This window comes from Balaenoptera physalus (assembly GCF_965194825.1).
Source record: "Balaenoptera physalus genome assembly, chromosome: 2".
Taxonomy (NCBI): domain Eukaryota; kingdom Metazoa; phylum Chordata; class Mammalia; order Artiodactyla; family Balaenopteridae; genus Balaenoptera; species Balaenoptera physalus.
In genome coordinates this window covers 121,685,865-121,704,640 of record NC_138883.1, presented here as the reverse complement: position 1 = coordinate 121,704,640, position 18,776 = coordinate 121,685,865, and the positions used below count along the sequence as shown (strand labels likewise).

General features: G+C 42.7%; 1 protein-coding gene across 2 annotated transcripts; it reads right to left on the bottom strand.

The window, feature by feature from the left end:
- Window positions 1-555: 555 nt before the first annotated feature.
- On the bottom strand, window positions 556-18,397 carry SKIC8 (SKI8 subunit of superkiller complex). Of its 2 annotated transcripts, none has more exons than XM_082452691.1 (11): window positions 18,292-18,397; window positions 14,508-14,558; window positions 13,771-13,798; window positions 11,877-11,982; window positions 11,328-11,500; window positions 6,862-7,010; window positions 6,547-6,640; window positions 5,611-5,704; window positions 3,701-3,793; window positions 2,893-2,971; window positions 556-1,152 (listed from the first exon to the last, which is right to left on the bottom strand). In XM_082452691.1, the coding sequence occupies exons 2-11, from the start codon at window positions 14,517-14,519 to the stop codon at window positions 1,063-1,065; spliced, it is 918 nt and encodes a 305-aa protein (XP_082308817.1). In that variant the 5' UTR covers window positions 14,520-14,558; window positions 18,292-18,397; the 3' UTR covers window positions 556-1,062. The 2 variants fall into 2 exon arrangements, with proteins under 2 accessions (XP_082308817.1, XP_082308818.1); XM_082452692.1 differs by lacking the exon at window positions 18,292-18,397 and adding an exon at window positions 18,093-18,246.
- Between the last annotated feature and the right edge of the window lie 379 nt (window positions 18,398-18,776).

The following is an 18,776-nucleotide window of genomic DNA, read 5'->3' as shown; positions in this document are numbered from 1 at the left end:
CTTATATTTTGGGGGTGGGGATAAATACAAACATCACGCAATGATGACTGCAGTGAAGAAAGAGTAATGGGAAAGGGACCAGGAGAAGGCCTCTACTGGGAGCTGACCCCTGAGCAGCTACCTGAAAGCAGTGAGACCTCTAAAGGTCTGAGGAAGAAACATTCTAGGCAGAGGAAATGGCCAGGGCTATGTGGTTACAGGAGGGTGAACAAGGCAAAGAGGCAGGAGAGAGAAGCGAGGGGCTACCTAAAGAGCATGGGCTTGATTCTAAGGGTTATGGGGAGTTTGGAAGAAAAGCACAGGACCTGACATGAATCATATGAAGTTATGATCAGTAAAAAGCAACAAACTTTCAAGGGTTAGCTACTTACACCTTTCCCATTACACGCAGACCATGTCTCAAGTGGGCCGCTGAGGAGAAAACTGAGGTACACGTACCTCCAGGCAAGAGGTCAACCAGAGTAAGTACAGGTTTGAGCCTGTAGACACTGTTAAGGCAGTAATACCCACCCAGCAGTTACAGCTTCTCTAAAATTAATAGGGTGAAAAAGAGTGTGACAGGGGACATTTTTTAATCTATCAAATAGAAGAATGCCCAGATAGGACTACAGAATGTTCCCACCCAGTCACATATCCTGTTTCCTTCAGGATCCCATTCTGAAATCGATTAGCTTTCCTCTTACAGCTTCTGCATGACTCATTCCTTGAAAGAGTGAGCCTGAATTTCTGTACTGGAAAGTTCAGTAAGTGCCTGGATGTCTTCATTTCTGAGGCAGATACTCGGTTTCACATAATGATGCTGATTCCTCTCACTGTTCTACCAGTAACAGGGCAAATGAAAAAGAAGCATGTTCAAGAACATGGGTGTTTGCATTAAGAACACTTTATGTTACAGTATGAATGGCATTTCCAATAAAACATGAAAAGATTTATACTGTATCTACAAAATTTAAGTGTTTGCTACAATAAATGCTATATTTCTTTTAAACAAGCCAGAAAGGTAAGGAATGTCATGATCAATCTATACATTCTTTCTGTAGCATTAGCCTGGAAGACTGATGTTTAAATCGGACAATCGTAGATGTGAATTTCCTGATCATCTCCGACAGACACAATTTTTGAGCCATTTCCATTGTATTTTACTCCCCAGACCTGTAAATAAAAAGAAAAAACAATTCCACTAACACCTTTATTCTTTATGAACGAACATCCGTACTCTATTCCCATTATACTGAATCTAGGAAAACACTGAGGTGAGGATGTTCCCGTGCCTTCTGCCTTCCTCTAACCAGGGATCTTGTTACTACTGCTTGATTATCATTCCACTCACCTCCCAACTCAAGAAAATTTCATTTCTCAACACAAATCAAGATATCTACAAACCTTTCAAAGACTCACAATCTAGGAAGTGACCTAATGTTGTGAAGATGGAACCCACAAGGGACCAGCATGTGGTCTCATTTATGTTTCCAGGAAGGAAAAGGCCCAACTACCCTGAGGTCACTGCCTACGGGGATCATTGCAAACTGTGCTCCTCACCTACCTCCTCGTGCTCACCTCCCCCCACGGTCAGTACTTCTCACTCTCTTATTAGAGGCCTATGAAACCTGCCTGTCCCTAGGAGCTAGACAACTTGGTGTCACACGTCATCGCTTTCATTTGCTATGTACTGAATTAACAGATTCACACCTCCTTCCCAGACAGAACTGATGTGGCAGGAGTTTCATCAGGTTAGCCTGTCACCCTACCCCTGAGTTGGGTGTTCTAGCCCTGATTTCAGTGTTGTGATTGGGCCAGGTGATGGCCTCATTTCCACTCCAAACGTCTTCCTCTGAGGACAGCACCACACACTGACCTTCACGTGCAAAGCAACACAGCCAGCTAGGACTTACTCCGTGAGTAAAATGTTTAAATCCAGTAGTGAAATGTCAAAATTAAACCCCCTCAACTTTGTTGGCAACAATTTAAGATTAAATGTAAAAAAGCATGAACAACTGTTAACTTTAAGCTGCACTCCAAAGAGATTCTATGAGATCACCATAAGAACATTTAAAATATTAAAAGACAACTTTATACTGCCATGGGTATTTTATTTTTTTACTACTTCTCCAAGACCCTTGCTATTCAAAGTGGTTGGAACCAGCAATGCTAGCCTCACCTGGAGCTTGTGACAAACACAAAAACTCAGGCCCAGGCCAGACCCACTGAATCAGCATCTGCACTGTTACCAGATCCCCAGGGGATTCTCGTGCACATTAAAGACTGAGAAGCCCTGCACTAGAATGCCTTTATCGTTTCACATTCATCTTGGAAAGATAAGACTCCTGTGAAAACAAAGCCTCTTTTCCCTAATTTAAAGACTGAAACAAAAGTTAGTAATATCACTAACTTCAAACAACCTGTAAGAATTTCTGGCTTCAAGTATATTCAAAGAAAAAAAAAAAATCACTTCACTTCTTTGGGCCGCTCCAAAAGAGAAAAGTGATGCCTGTGGAATGGAATGGAAGCTTCTGAGGAAGCAGGTTCTTCTTGAGCCAGCCATGGCCCAGCTGTACCCAGAAAAGGGCCCGGGCACGCCCCAGGCACCAGCTGCAGCATGTTTCAAAGAAGGCATTTAAAGGCTGTGTGGCTAGTACCTGTTTTCTGGCCTACACAGGGACATATCATGCCTTGTGGGTTGCTAGGCTGACAGCACGTCCTGAGCCTCTGCAGCCCAGGGTGCGCACAGGAACACGGGCTGGATGGACATCCGAGCAATCAGAGTCGCTCAGCCCCAAGGGTCGACTGGTCTTGACAACCCAAGCAGCAAGGTTAGGAAAAGGAATGAGCTTTGGCACAGTGGTCAGACAATGCTAGCAATCCAAAGGAATCTGGATGTTAATTATGCCATACCTGATCCTGGTGATCAAAGAAGGTGTGAACACAAGTCCTCGTTCCAACATCCCAAACTTTTACACTTTTGTCAGATGAGCTATTTTACAAAAGGGAACATTAGTATCAGAAAAGTTCTCAGACTGGTTTGAAGTTGGAAAGAACCTGATCAAAAATCCCACACTCCTTCACTCAGCCTACCTAGAGGTCCCCTTGGTGCCTGGGTGCACAAGTGGCCATCCAGGGCCCCAAAAGGTGGCCAAGGATGTTGGCATCACTGGTTGGCTTTCCCCTCTCACAGAGCAGCTATTTCCCTGAACTTCTGATCTGCCTGGCCCTCATATTAAATGTTCTCATCAGGAGTCTCAGATGAGAGTCCTATATCCGGATGGGAGGGAGGCCTGTTAAAGCTTCAAAATAAAGGTTCTCAGAGGCTTCTGTAAACCTCTGTGCAATGCTATTAAGCCATCCATCTCCTGTTTTTCAACTGTCTTGGCCATCCTGGGCCTAAACAACATTGGGGTCTCAAAGCACAACATTTTACGAACAGATTTTCATATCTGAAGTTACTATTGTAACACAGGTACCCCTTAAGTAACTGTAGGTAGAAGCCTAGATTTATAAGGAAGAACTAAGAGTTGAACTGTTCAAAAGAATCCACTTTTGTTCCAGCTAAGGACAATTAACTTCAAATTTAAAAAACACTGCAGAAAACAAAGGCTATCTGAATTAAAAAAGGGTCTTCAAATTTTAAGGCAATTCATACAAGATGACCATCTTCATCTTCCTAACATTTTAGAAACTGAAGAATCATAAGAATCATAAGTACCTGGAAACAAAGTGTGTGTCATCAGGACAAAATGCAACGTTCAGCACCCAGGATGCGTGGCCACTCAATGTGCCAGCCAAGTTGGCGTGTTGTCTGAAATGGGAGTTTCAAATAAAATGGAGAGGTTAACTTTTGGAATACAATCACTGAAATGGAAGGTATACTCTTAATTGCCCGTTTAATTGGACCAAATCTGCTATCCTTATAATCACCACAGTATTAGTTTAAAAATTCCCTTTTCAATGAAGTAGCATCACACACTGCAGAAACAAAATTTTCAACAGCATTAACCCCAAATACGTCAATGCCACCAAGAGCCAAAAATAAGATCCTGAACAAGCAGAGCTTAAAAAGCTCAAAATAAAGAAGGCTCAGCAAGCCAACTCCTAAGATGAGGAAACAGAACCAGCAGGGGCAAGTAGGCCATCCCAGGGCAGTTGCAGGTTCTGACCCCTGCCCACCCAGTACCCTTTCCATATAGGGCCAGTGCCTTGTGTCTAAGGAATGTATCAAGATGTACTCTTTACAACAGATGTGGCTTGGATAGACCATTTTTAAGCTAACCAAGAACAAGACAGGTCTAATTACTACAGTCATTTTCACTTTTTGAAAAAGTGAAATGAAATCACTTATGGCTGGAAAACAATCCTAAGACCCGACTGAGGCCAGCAGTTTCACCTCTGAACCCAGAAGAGTAGAGCAAACCTCAGTTAGGTACGAGGAGAGGTGGCCTCAGTGGAAAGCAGTGGGATCACAAGAAGGTAAAAGTCCTAGGTGTTCATTCAGTAACAGCACCTTAGCCAAACCACCACCTCAGCTTGGGCTCCTCGCCTGCATTATGGGGACACTAATCCGCGCTACCTCACCGGTTGTTGAGAGGATGATGAAATTGTAGCACTGAAAGCCTTATTAAAGAAAACTGGATACTTAAGGAATTGCTACTATTTATATTGGCTCTGCTACTGACAGTCAAGCACAGTTTGAGAGAGGCATCTTCCCCCCAGACCCTAAAACCCTCATTCAGCTCTAATTCCAGAAGCTGCAGTTCTAATTCCATGTCTCTTTGACAACAACTTTTCGTCCTCCAAAAGCCCCCAAGTTTAAACTCCCGAAAAACTCTCACAGGCCCAAAAAAGGACATGCACGTGGATGATCATGGTTGTGGCACCCATCGTTGGGAAGAAGTGTAACGTATGCACCCAGTGGATTAGAATGCTACCTTTGGAAGCCAGGAACCAGAGGCACACTGAAGTACTGAGTCAAAGTATCACACACACGTCAAACACCTTATAGGGGAGACCTCAGGGGTGAAAAGGAGTGAGGACTGAGAAAGATAGGGGGAAACAACAAGAGAAAGGGCCCTTGCACAGGCTTCCAATGAAACAGAGCCGTGAACTGAAGATTAACTCACTTCTATACCTGTGGTCAAATACCAACAACAAAAAAGCTCCCTCATCTAGACCTGCTGCAAGCTGGCTTATGAACTGACAGCTCCCTAACTAGGGCAGAGAAGTACCTTCTAGAACACCCCTAGAAAATGGATGTTCTAATTTTTTACCATCACTCCAAGCCAGCTACAGCCCATGGCTCCATCTCCTCAACTGTACACTACTTACCTACCCAAAAGAATTTAAAATCACAACAGACAGGATGCCTGAAAAAAAGTAGCAGGTATGTGATCCTAGTAGGTAACCCATGCACGTCTTCCTCCATAACATTCTAAGCTCAAAGCAGGGATGCTGACAGGGGAGGAATGACTGGGGAGACTGAGTGTCTGGCAGGACCTGAACAGAAGTCTTTCCTAGACCCAGAGAGGGAGCAGCACACTTGCTAGGGCTCCTCCTAATGATAAGAGACAAAACAGGCACTGGTATTAAGTGAGAAGCCTTGAATCTCAACAGGTAACTTACACATCATAGATCTTGATGTAGCCATCATCTGAAGCAGTGACAAGGAGCTGCGAATCCGGGGAGAAAGTCAAGGAGCGAATAGGCATAGCATGGCCTGAAATTCACAAAGACGCTTGTTAACTAATACAGTTTCCACTATGTCACTTTTAATGACTGTAAGTCACTGAGTTGCACTGCCCAGGTGCTTCAGTCAGAGAGGGTACTGACTGGACCCTTCCTTCTAATGCTCTAGAAACATGCACATAACCCAGGCCTCTCCTGCTGGAGCCATTTCTCCTCAGATCCCTTCCTTGACCAACTGGACCTCAGCACACATTGCTTAGAAGAAACTCCTCTGCCACAGATATGGCCAAACATGGAAATATGCATCGTTTCTGATTTGCAAGGTTGAACAAATAGGATGCTATTTCCCTACCAAAACCTTTGTTGTAGGGTAAAGGATACACTGAAGAGGTAATATATTCTCTTGGTTAGAATTCAAAATAGTACAAGAGAATACAGAGTAGAAGTCTCCCTCCAACCCTTCCCCTGTTCTAGTACCCAGTTCTCCTGCCCAGAGGTCATCAGTGCAAAGGGTAGGCACAGCACTTTCATCTACCTTCAAATTACTGACAAAAAGGAGTTATTTTCTAATCACAAAGTTCTTTAGAACCAAACATGACAGAAATAAGACACTCATATAGCTAGGATATATTAACACATAAATAAAAAGGCCTGTTCACCAAAAAAAGCATTTAACACTGGTACAAGAACTAATATGTCTAGGTTATAACTAGTGACAAAACTGAACCTTAGAGGCATTTGAGATCTCCAACTGAGATTGATGTTTTGCAAATCTAATGCTCATTTGCCATTTAGCAGCATTTTAATGAAAGAATACGTCTTCCTTTGTGATCTGATAACCCAGTTTGCACAAAATAAAACGATGAACCACACCTTCCAGCGTGTGCAGAAGTTTCCCGGTTGCAATATCAAAAATATTGATGATTCCGTCTATGGCTCCACTGGCCAGATACTTCCCATCAGGACTCTGCGCAGAGAACATATGGAGATCATTTGAAACTCCATATTGTTAAACCATCCCCACCAAACACAAGCAATCTGCTGGCTGCAGGTCTAACAGGCTGACTGGCAAACCATGCCAGTAGCTGCCTGACAAGACCAATGCAGAACGTTTACCAAGGAATACAACAGGCTAGAAGAGTAAACTGAAAGAATCAGAGAGAGAAAAAAAGAGCAACGTTTCCTTACATATGCAATACTAAGAATGAATTTTCCTCTTGTGTCCAAAGAATATTCCTTTTTCCCACTTTCCACACCAAAAATGTTCACTTTCCCCACATGAGTTCCTGTGGCCAGATACTGGGAATCAGGAGAAAAGGCCAAAGTCCAGGCATCCACTGAACAGAAAAAAGAAGGAAAAAAACTATAGTGAGAAAAGACGTGACTTTAATTTTAAAAACGTTGTGAAGATATTAATTATGTATCAATTTAGTTTAAGGGCATCTTAAATTTTTACTAAAAATGTAGATAGACAGGACAATACCAAGTGTTAGCAAGGATGTGGAGAAACCAAAATCCTCATACACTGGTGGGAAAATAAAATGGTACAGCTACTTTGAAAAACAGTTTGTGACAGTTTAAGTAAAAACACTTACCATAATAACCAGCAATTCCACTCAGAAATGAAAACGCATGTCCACGCACAGACTTGTACCTGAATGCTCATAGCAGCATTACTCAGAATATTCAAAAACTGGAGAGAATCGAAATGTCCATCAACTGGTAAATGGATGAACAAAACGTGGAATATCCCATAATGGAATACTCACTGCTTAGCAATAAAAAGGAACAAACTACTGATACATGCTACAACACGGATGAACCTCAAAAACATTATGCTAAAGAAAGAATGAAGGTGTATAAGACGATACGATTTCACTTATGTGAAATTTTTCAAAAAGGCAAAACTATAGAGACAGAAAGCAGGTCAGTGGTTGCCTGAGGCTGAGGGTGGGAGCACAGATTAACTATAAATGGGCATGAGGGAACTTTTGTGGGGCACGGAAGTGTTCTAAAACCGAACTGGAGTGGTGGCTGCACAACTGTGGAAATTTACTAAAACTTGTTAAACTGTATACTTACAATGGGTTAATTTCAGAGTGCAATTATAGAGGTGAAAGTCTACCTCAATAAAACTGTAAATAAATGAAAAGGTACCAGAAATACTCTTATATAAAACTGTAATATGACAAAGTATTTACCACAAATTAACAGAGAATAAGGACTGGAAAGAGGCACTGTTTGTTTAAAAAAAAAAATCAACTAGTTTTTAAGTTATACCACACAGCCTAATTTCAAGCGTTCTATTCAAATGTTATTTGTGTATCACAGTGCTTCTGCGTAAAAGTCTCCAGACTCATGGGCAGCCTGGGTAAGCACATGTGCTTTATATTTCCATCTGGACCACTGATAATATTTTAGCGTTTCTTTTCTCAGCTACATGGGAACCTCTTCATAGGCAACCCCAAAGAGCTTTGGGAGCTTTTGGGGTCAGAGCCTAGAGGCCAAGGAATAATCTAGTTGTCCAGTGCTAGTCTAGGTCCCTTTGCCCATACCCACTCTTTTTTTTTTTTTTTTAATGTATTTATTTTATTATTTATTTATTTTTGGCAGTGTTGGGTTTTCGTTGCTGCGTGCGGGCTTTCTCTAGTTGTGGCGAGTGGGGGCTAATCTTCGTTGCGATGCACAGGCTTCTCATTGCGGTGGCTTCTCTCATTGCAAAGCACGGGCTCTAGGTGTGCGGGCTTCAGTAGTTGTAGCGCATGGGCTCAGTAGTTGTGGCGCACGGGCTTAGTTGCTCCGCGGCATGTGGGATCTTCCCGGACCAGGGCTCGAACCCGTATCCCCAGCATTGGCAGGCGAATTCTTAACCACTGCGCCACCAGGGAAGTCCCCGCCCATACCCACTCTTATATGAGAATGTACCCTAAGTCCTGCCCCTCCTGCACCTGCCCAGAAACAGTGCTTGTTAGCTCAAAGGGAGAGGAGAGAAAGGCTCCTTCCCATGTCACTCTCCTTATTCCTGGGGCAGGGCTCAAAGAGGTCATGCCCTTCTCAGCCCAGGGGAGAGTGAAGGCCTCTCTGAGCTTAACTCATGGTAGACAGGGGCTCCTAGCACAGACGGGTCAGCACCATATTCCAGGGTGAGTTTTAAAATAAAAATCTCTCACAAATTTTAACACACATATTCAAAGTAATAATAAATAATTTAGCTCTATCACTTTTCTTATGAAATATTTGTTTTAAAAAGGAAATTAACTTCAAAAGTGCTCAATTAACCAAGAAGATCTGAAAAAGCTTTTATAATCAATCTCTCAAATAACTGCTTTTTAATATCTATCTTTACTCCTGAATAACTAAAGCATTATTCTAACAGGATTGTTTTCTTATTCTTATTATAATTAGCTGTTTACAGGAATAATAGTTACTAGAAAATCTGATTTTTATTCCTTGAAGTTTAATAAAATCACACTTTTGAATTATTTTTACATTTGCCTATTAACTGTTTGATAATATAGAACTTTTAGTGGCAAATATCCTTATACTCGAAATTGAAGGAATTTTTATTCCTCAATTAAAATGTGCACTCTAAAATTTATTTTAACATTTGCATAATAAATATTTATTTTAATCACTAAGTTCCACCTCATCAGCAAAAGAGTAGCTTTTCTTTACATTGGGACATCTTGAACCATCTGATGTTGAGAGGCCCCTATGCTTCCGCGTTTGTTCTTCTTCAATGTCAGTTTGCTGGAGCTACAGGATGGGTGAGGTGCCCAATGGAGGATCTTCCCCTCATCTTCCCTTTCTTCTACTTCCTCACTTTCTTCTTCAGGATCTGAGATTTTCTTTCTTGTCTTTTTCTCCTTCTTCTGTTCCTTGTTTCACATTCTCCAGGCATATTTTCAAGACAGGTATAATGTAAATGTCCATTTCCCTACATTCATTAGACCTAGACTTATTAGTTTTACCTTCAGATGAATTCAATTCAGCTGCTCCTTAGTTGTCAATAGCAATGCTTGCTTTTATTACTCACCCAAATAACTGTTGTTTAATGGTCTGGTATAGTTTTAGGAATATTCCTATCCAAAAAGAAAATAAACCCAACCCTCTACTCGTCTCAGTATCTTTTTTCTTTCCTAACAGTAATCTTTCAATGATCATTTGCCACACATGGAACCAGTATGTAGCTTAAGGTACTATTTGTCAGGGAAGGCAAGTTGGATACAGACACCATCCTTTTCCTTGGAACCAATCCAGTAATCATTTCTTCAGCTGTGGTGTGCCCGGGGGGGGGGCCACAAAACCACGCAGTAACCTTGGCGTCATGGGAGGGCTTAGGTGCCCAAGATGAAAAGGCAGCAACAGATCTGCCTCTTCCTCCTCTCAGCTATAAAGCAGAGTCTTAGCAGACTTTGTGGGCTAGTTTGGGGACCCAAGTCCTCTGTAAGAGATGTCAACAGGGCAAGGACACATGCAAAAACAATCATCTGGGGAGTCAGAGGGTCTGGGTAGCTTTTTTCAAATACATATCCCAGCCCACACACCCCAATAACTGTGATTCAGTGGATCCAAAATAGGGATTGGACATATGTATTCTTTAAAAAGCTGCAATAGTTAAGAATCAGAGACATGGAACATTGCCACTGAGGGGAAATGAACTCAGTTTCCAGACAACCCAGAGTCCTTAAAACCCTGGGACCATCATTCTTTCCAGAATAAGTACAGCCTATAGGGTCTACTGAACATAACCAGTGGGAGACAAATCCACCTGGGCCTCCAATCAAGGGAATTAAGTTAAGGAAATCCCTGAGCAGCTCTTCGGTAATCAACCCACAGAGGGGTGTGCCAGAGAGAGACCAGGCTCTCTGCACTCTCTACTGGTCATCACCTATTATGGTAGAACAGGCTCTGCTCCTGAATGCTATGCAGTCATTTACAAGTAAATATAAGGCTACAAGGAATCCTGAAATGTCATGTTGCTTGTTCCACATTAATCCAACCTACTGAAATCATTAACTTCCATTACCTCAGATATTTATCAAGGCTAATAATGGACAAGATTATGCTGTCCTATAGAACTTTAAAAAAAAAAAACAATGGATTTGTTTCTTTAGAAGTTTCATGTATCTATCATATACTAGAAACAGGCACTTTAATCATAATTAGTAGAGATTACCATGATACAGATCTATGAGGACACAGTGCTTTATGTTCTAGACCTCTATAAGGCAGTGAATGTATCAATTCAGAATATGGCAAACAGAGGACCTCTGGACCATTCAAACACAAGTCCACAATCCCAAATCAGCAATTCTGAAACCCAAAGGCGATGAAAACCGTAAGTTTTAAAAAATAATTTTAGTACCAAAATTCATTTGGTAATAAAACCTGACCTGAACTGATGTAAGGCTATTGATAGCCTGTATATACCTCTCTTAGTGTAAATACTCATGTTTAGTTGCTGAGATATTAGTATTTGATTAGAGTGCTGCCCCCAGCCCCACTGAAGGTATTACATGACATACAGTTCATGCACCCATATTACCAGTCTCAAATCCAAAAAATTCTGAACTGTAAAATACATCTATCCTTAAAGGTTTCAAAAAGGGATTGTAAACCTCTAGTATCTTCTCTAAGAGTAAAACTCTTACCAGGTCCTGCATCTATAGACTTTATCTGTTTGCCGTTTTCCAAGTCCCAGAGACGAATATGAGCATCAAGAGAACTGGACGCAGCAATGGGCAGGGTGTGGCTGATGTCCACAGACACCACACCCAGCTGATGGCCCTCCAGACTCCACTGTAGGTCCAGCTTCTCATCACGCCTTCAATGGGGGACAGAGAAATGGATTTCTTCACACACAACACATTGTACCTGGCATCTGAAATTCTGGGCCCCTGTAAGTATGCATTACCAATGGTCTGTGAAAAGCAGAATCAGAGAGGAAATCAAGAGCCACAGAACACCAAATGCAGCCAACTTTTAACCATGAGACTTTTTTTTTTTTTCTTAAACTATAGGGCCTGAACAGCGAATAACAGGAAAACAAGTGAGAGAAAAATAATCTGCCTTTGTATACCACCATACTACTATTGCTTTCTTGCTTAGAAAACAGTTAATACTTCTCTGATTGCAATTTGGGAGCCCAGAAGTAAAAACCCCAATTTCCAAGGCTGCATGTTAGAGGAGAGGGCACTCACCATTTCCAGACCTTCACCAAGTCATCCAGGGATCCTGTGACCACCGTCTCAGAGCTTTCTTTCTTGTTTGTTCCCCAGGCAACTGACCAAATGGCATCATCATGGGCTAGAATGGAAAGCGCTTCATTTTAAAAGTCTTCATGCAACTTCTAAACTGAATGTGCTAAGATGAAGCTGAAATACTGTTACAACAATTCTGAGGTAATATCCACCTGTATCATTTTACTGTTTTGCAAACTGCTTTCCCATACAGCTTTTATTATACCTGTGGAGGCAGATATGAAAACTGGAGGTTCTGAAGAAGCCACTTGCCCCAAATCACAGGTTTACCAGGTGGGGCAGTAGTACCAGAGTAATCCAATGTCCTTTCTACTTTAGCATGCTGTCCAACATGCATTAGTTTGGAATGGCTCTCACTTAGCTAAAGTGAAACCCACCCCAAAAAGAGATCTAAAGTTGCTAAGCGTTATTTCTTAGAGATCATTGGAAACCAGTAGGCAGGTCAACTGTAAACAGTACAGGTCTGAAAATAAATAACTAAAACAGCCTCCACACATGAGTTGCCTTTTGCCACAATGTCTATTATGCTTAATGGGCCAGTTATTACTTTAATCCTTTTATAAGTATTACCTCAGCCACAACAACCCTATGAAATAGGTACTGTGAATAGTATCTTCATTTTACAGATAAGGAATCAGAGGCTTAGAGAAGCCTAGTAACTCACCCAAAGTCAAAAGCTAAGAAGAGGCAGAAGTGGGATTCAAACCCAACCTCTCTATTAACTAACATCCACTTTAAATTCTAAGTCTGCAAGTTGCATATCTGGCAGGCCATGCTGGTGGGTCTGCAGACCTGGTGCAGGAATATAAATGTGACAAGTGCACAAGGAGGCTTTCTTCATACCTGGCAGCATTTCTCCAGGAACACCTTTCCAAGATATGAATACAAGGGCATTCAACTTAAACAGCTGTGAGTTACATACATGGCTTCCATTACAATCCCCACCTGACCCAAGCCTGCTAGCTTGCCAGCCAGATAGCTGCATACAAGGTAGCTGCATACAAGGTAGCTGACTGGCATGCCTGACTAGCTACTAGTTACCTATGCTAGCTAACCTGAAAGAATGCATTTGGCTTAAACTTTAGACTACCTAAATGTCACCTACTTAAAGTGGAAGAGCTTTTATTAGGCATCCCACAAATTCCTCCAGGCTTTACCTAACTCATCCAGGCTGTGGTGGAGAAATGAGATACATGTGAATAGTCCACGCACATACTCCTTTTCAGGTATGAAGTCCAGTATCACTGGCCAGTTACCTTTCCAGACTGAGCTCTGACCTGCCTCCTGCTCCCATTCCCACCACTGCCTCCGCCGCACAGCCCCCAGCCCACCCCCCACACTCAGTAGTCTTGACAGAAATTCACCTCGCTGTTACTATATCCTTCACTTTCATTGAGGGTCAAAGGTCCTCTGTGAGAGTCCCTGCACTTGTTGTAAATGAAGGAGCCTGAATAACAACTCCCAAGAGAACTTCTGAGTTCAGGGCCAGGCTCAAGTTTACCTCCCCAGATGAGCTGGCATTAACAGATTTCTGAGACTCAAAGCGTTTCCTTCTTTCACTTTGATAGCTGGGAAGCTCAGAGTTCCTCAGGTGGGAAAGCTTTCCTCAGCCTGGAGTTCTCCGGTCTGTCATTTGACTCCTGCTTTTTCTTTTAAGTTAGTGGCTTGGTTTTTGTTGTTGTTTGTTTTTAAGTGTATTTGTTTTCAGCTGCTTCTGCCAATGTTTCTGCAGAGTACAGTTGGAAACTGCATGTCTGGTCAGCATGACAAAAACCTTAAGGCAGGGACAACAGTTTTTCATAGGCAAATTTGCTTGAACAGGCAAGCTGCTTACCTTGCTCTTGTTTGAAGAGAATACTGTACTAAAAAAGAACAGAAGACACATTAAACCAATGGTCAGATTTCAGATGTGTCCCATCCCTTCCCTAAAACATCCCCTGGCACCCAACTCACCGCCCTGCCCCTCAGTAGATATAGTCACCACAGTGTTAGCTACTTCCCCTGCCTGACCTCTTCGGAGCTCCTTGATTCCTGCTCATGCAAGGTTTGTAGAGTCATACCAGAAAAAAATTAGTTCTTTAATTTTAGACAAACTATAGTCTCTTCTCCCTAACCACTATTACCCACCCAAAAAGGAGAGAAATAAATTACGTGTTTTTTCCTGCTCTGATCACCAGGAAGCTCAGAGTCCAGTTTGCAGCTGAATTTTTGCAGCTGTATAAAACCACACAGTCTGCATAACCCGTTAACTCTGTCCCTAATTTTATTACAAAAATATGTTTCCTTTTCTGATCTTTGTTTCTTTCTCGTTTTTGTGTACAAATTCTTTTAAGCTTCCTCAATCCCTTTGTAAACTGTGGTATAGACTTAGATAAAATAATCCTCCTCTTAGTGTTGTGCATTTTACTAGTGCCACCTACCCCTCTGGTGACTAGGTGCCCAGGGTCACCCTACTCTTCAGGAGAAGAGCAGGAATCAGATGCTAGTTTTCTGACTACACACCCAGACAACGTACTGGGCTCGAACCTGCCAAAGAGACCAACTGATATTCTTTCTCTCCATAGGCCTTACCTGGTTGGTCATTTCCTTAACCAAGGATGAAGGGCTAAAGGCCAGACAGCTCTGTGGAAACAATACCAGGGTTTCAGTAAGGGGGTGTCATCAGGACAGAGGGGGCTACAGAAGGTTCCCCTTGATCAAGAAAATAAGGCAACTCTTTGGCAGAGTTGCCCGGACACTTTTCTGTGGATCAGTCCCAGGGGCCCCCTTCACAAGCCCTAACAGGTGGCACGGACTTCTTTCTCAGCTAATACCTATCACCTCCCATGTTTTCTTCTCCTCAAGTTGACTACAGAGAGGGACCAGTCTCCCTCCTTTGCTGCTCTTCAGAGAGATAAAACCACAGGACCTTTTAATTTAAAATATTATTTATTCAAAACTCAACAAGCAAATATGGGGGAGCAAAGTTCTTAGAGTCCATGTGGGGATCTCAGCCAAAAATGCCTGTAAGAGCCAGCAAGCATGTAAATGAGGACATGAGCTAGAGGGAGACATATGTCTCCCAAAAGGTGCTGAAGTCTTTAAGGACTTAGCTCAGCTAAACACAAACTTAACCATAGGAATAGATTTAATTTCTCAGGCTACAATAAGGGTTCTCAATCTTTTTTGTGTATGCTATAGACCCCTCTAGCAGCCTTGTAAAGCCTATAAACGCCTTCTCAGGATGTTTTTAAATAAATAAAATAAAATACATAGGATTAGAAACGAAACCAAGTATGGTCCATTCTTGTTATTCCAGGCAGTTATGTTCTATAACATCACTGAACACGGAACTAGTGAACGCTGATCCACTGCCCCTAGGGGAGACACTGCATTAGGTTCCTGCAAGACTCTGGTAACATTTTTGGCAACTTTGTTTTATGCATGTTTCTCAAAACTACAATGAGGTATCACCTCACACCTGTCAGAATGGCCATCATCAAAACATCTAGAAACAATAACTGCTGGAAAGGGTGTGGTGAAAAGGGAACCCTCCTGCACTGTTGGTGGGAATGTAAATTGACACCACCATTATGGAAAACAGAATGGAGATTCCTTAAAAAACTAAAAATAGAACTACCATATGACCCAGCAATCCCACTACTGGGCATATACCCTGAGAAAACCATAATTCAAAAAGAGACTTGTACCACAATGTTCACTGCAGCACTATTTACAATAGCCAGGACATGGAAGCAACCTAAGTGTCCATCGACAGATGAATGGATAAAGAAGATGTGGCACATATATACAATGGAATATTACTCAGCCATAAAAAGAAATGAAACTGAGTTATTTGTATTGAGGTGGATGGACCTAGAGTCTGTCATACAGAATGAAGTAAGTCAGAAAGAGAAAAACAAATACCGTACTCTAATGCACATATATGGAATCTAAAAAAAAAAAGGTACTGATGAACCTAGTTACAGGGCAGGAATAAAGATGTAGACATAGAGAATGGACTTGAGGACACGGGGTGGGAGGGGGAAGCTGGGGCAAAGTGAGAGTAGCATCGAAATATATACACTACTGAATGTAAAATAGCTAGTGGGAAGCAGCAGCATAGCACAGGGAGATCAGCTTGGTGCTTTGCGATGACCTAGAGCGGTGGGATAGGGAGGATGGGAGGGAGGCTCAAGAGGGAGGGGATATGGGGATATATGTATGCATACGGCTGATTCACTTTGGTGTACAACAGAAACTAACACAATATTGTGAAGCAATTATACTCCAATACAGGTCTATTAAAAAAAATAAAGACACCTTATTTTACATTGGTAATTCATTAATATTGAACTTATGGCTAACAGCACCATAATGCTTGCCTATATGAAGTTTATCTACACATGTGTTTTCTCCATAAGGCACATCACAGTCTTCCTGCACTTAGGAACACTAAGAGAGTACTTTAGCACTGTGCTTGGGGGGGGCCATTTTAAACACTGAAATCACCAATAAAAGCACAAAAATACAAAAATCATGGCACTAACAGACTGAAAAAAAGACACTTGTTTACAGCATGAGAACTGAAACAAGAAGGCAGAATGTTTCCTTGTTCAACTGCAGCTGAGAATGTGTGTCAGTTGACTCAAAATTTTCACCACCTCACACATGTCCAAGAAAGACCACAAAAGCACTGCAAGTACTGATTTGGGGCCTACAAATAAATTTTAGCATGTAGATGAATTTGCAAATACAGAACCTGAGAATAAAGATCAACTGTATATCGAAATAAAATTTTACCAAATACAAAAATTAAATTTGTGACAGCATAACATATGTGATTCTTAATTTACACATTACATAACAAGATCTAGCAGCAAGTCTAATAACTACCATAATTTCAAAGTTGTCATGAGCTTACGCAGTATGCTAAGATATGAAAGTATCTGTAATTTCTATTGGTGACAAAGTCAACCTGCCAATACTGTGGTTTGTTGACAACATTCATAATTGAAAGAAACACTAAATTTCAGTTAGAGGTTAGAGAACATAAGGATGCAATTTTTCTTCTCATCCAAGTTCATGGCCCCCTCAATTCTATCCATCGACAGAGGAGACCATACAGCTAAGGCATCCAGGTTCAGGTTACTTGCTTTAAATTTGCAAACCCAAAAAGGCTACCGTGAAGGTTTTCCAAGGATAAGAGAAAAAACAAACAAACGATTTGTAAATAATCTTTGCCTGTGAAGATCTCAATCAAGTTGGTAGTGCTTAATTTGTGACCCAAGAACAGGGTCTTGGCCAGGGTAGGAAAGACAGGCAGGAGCTCAAGCCAGTTTTGCTGAAATGAACGGTATTACAACTCTGCTTGGGCACCAGCCCTCTGCCCAGTGAAGCAGAGGCCTGCCCTCTCCCCTTCCAAATCCTGCCTCACATCCCTGCAACAGAAACAAATCCCTGCAACAGAGAGAAACAAAAGAGTAGGAAGGTTTGCAGGAAGCCAACGCCAAGAAGCCAGCCTTCTCAAGACAGAGGTGTGCTTCTATCAATGGAAGCACGTTTGAGGGTGTACCATGAGTCAGGCCCTGTTTTACATTCTACACACAGGTTAGCTCACTGAACCCTCTCACCCAATTAGTAGATATTCTTATTATCACCTCTACCTTCCTGATAAGGAAAGTGAGACTCAAAAGAGGTTAAGGAAGCTTCCTAAGGTTAGTCTGACAGTAGAAGGTGGATACAAGCTATAGTATAGGCTACCAAGCTACACTATCTCTTAAATCAGTTTCTTATCCTCTAAAAATTTAAGAGCTAAGAGGACCCCAAAGCCCTCTCTTGCTACCTTCTCTCTTTAGAGAACTTTCCTCCCACTTCCTAGGCAGAATTCATTGCTCCCTCCTCAGTGTTTCTAAAGAACTTTACACATGTCCCTATTAAAGCACTCAGGCAGGTCAGTAACCCATAACACTACATGGTACTTGAAGTAAAGATAACTCAGCCTGTGCCTGTACCTGTCCAGCTCGCTACCTAAGAAGACAGCGTGGCCCACCACTGGAAAACTTCGGTTAAGACAGTCGTTCCGTCTATGGACACTGAGACCTTTACTGCAGAGAAACCAGCCCTAATCTCGAGGCTGCACAGAACACCCTCAGGATGCAAGATGAGGCAACCTACCCTCTCCCCTTAGGCCCCGCACGTCGAGAGGCAGCCAGAGTAAATGGAGTCACGGAAGCCACCACCCTCGGGCCCCGCAGCCTGGAGCATTCCTGAGCAAACCCTCTTAGAAGCAGCCTCGGGCCCACCCTCGCTCACCCGCCCTCCAGCCCGGGCCGTTAGCGGCTGCCATCCCCAATGGCTGTGCGGAACAACTCACCGCCTCACTGCCCGGCTGCACTGCCCTGCGGTTCGTCTGACGCCAGTCTCCGCGCGACCGCGACGCGCGGCGATGGGCTCACGAAGGGGCGGGGCATCTCGCTGGTCCCCAGGGCGCCGGTGCATGCCGCAGCGCCCCCTGCCGTCGCTACGCCGCGCACGGGGCGGACGGGGAGGAGGGGAGGACGGGAGGAGGGGAGGAGGGGAGGAGGGGAGGAGGGGAGGAGGGGAGAGGGGGAAAGAGGCCACGCCCTGGTCACGCTGGTTTCCCCCGGGGGGCGGGACCACTGGAAACCTGCTTCTGGAAGCGCAGTTTTAGGTTTCAGCAACTGAGCTCTTGGCCGTTTGGTTTCCAATCTCTTCATTTGTAGTTTGAGATTCAACTACACATGATGACTGCAAGAGTTCTGTTGCTTCAAAAATTTTTCAGTGAAATACAGCTTTGTTTTTCAAACTGCAAGTCACAACCTGTTACTGTGACGGATA

Bases quoted from the DNA above. Each gene is read 5' to 3' on its own strand.
- SKIC8 (XM_082452691.1), bottom strand. The intron at 7,011-11,327 runs GTAAGAGTTTTA...TTTTCTGTTCAG, and splicing joins GTCTATAGATGCAGGACCTG to TGGATGCCTGGACTTTGGCC. The intron at 2,972-3,700 runs GTACTTATGATT...TTTGTAAAATAG, and splicing joins GACACACACTTTGTTTCCAG to CTCATCTGACAAAAGTGTAA.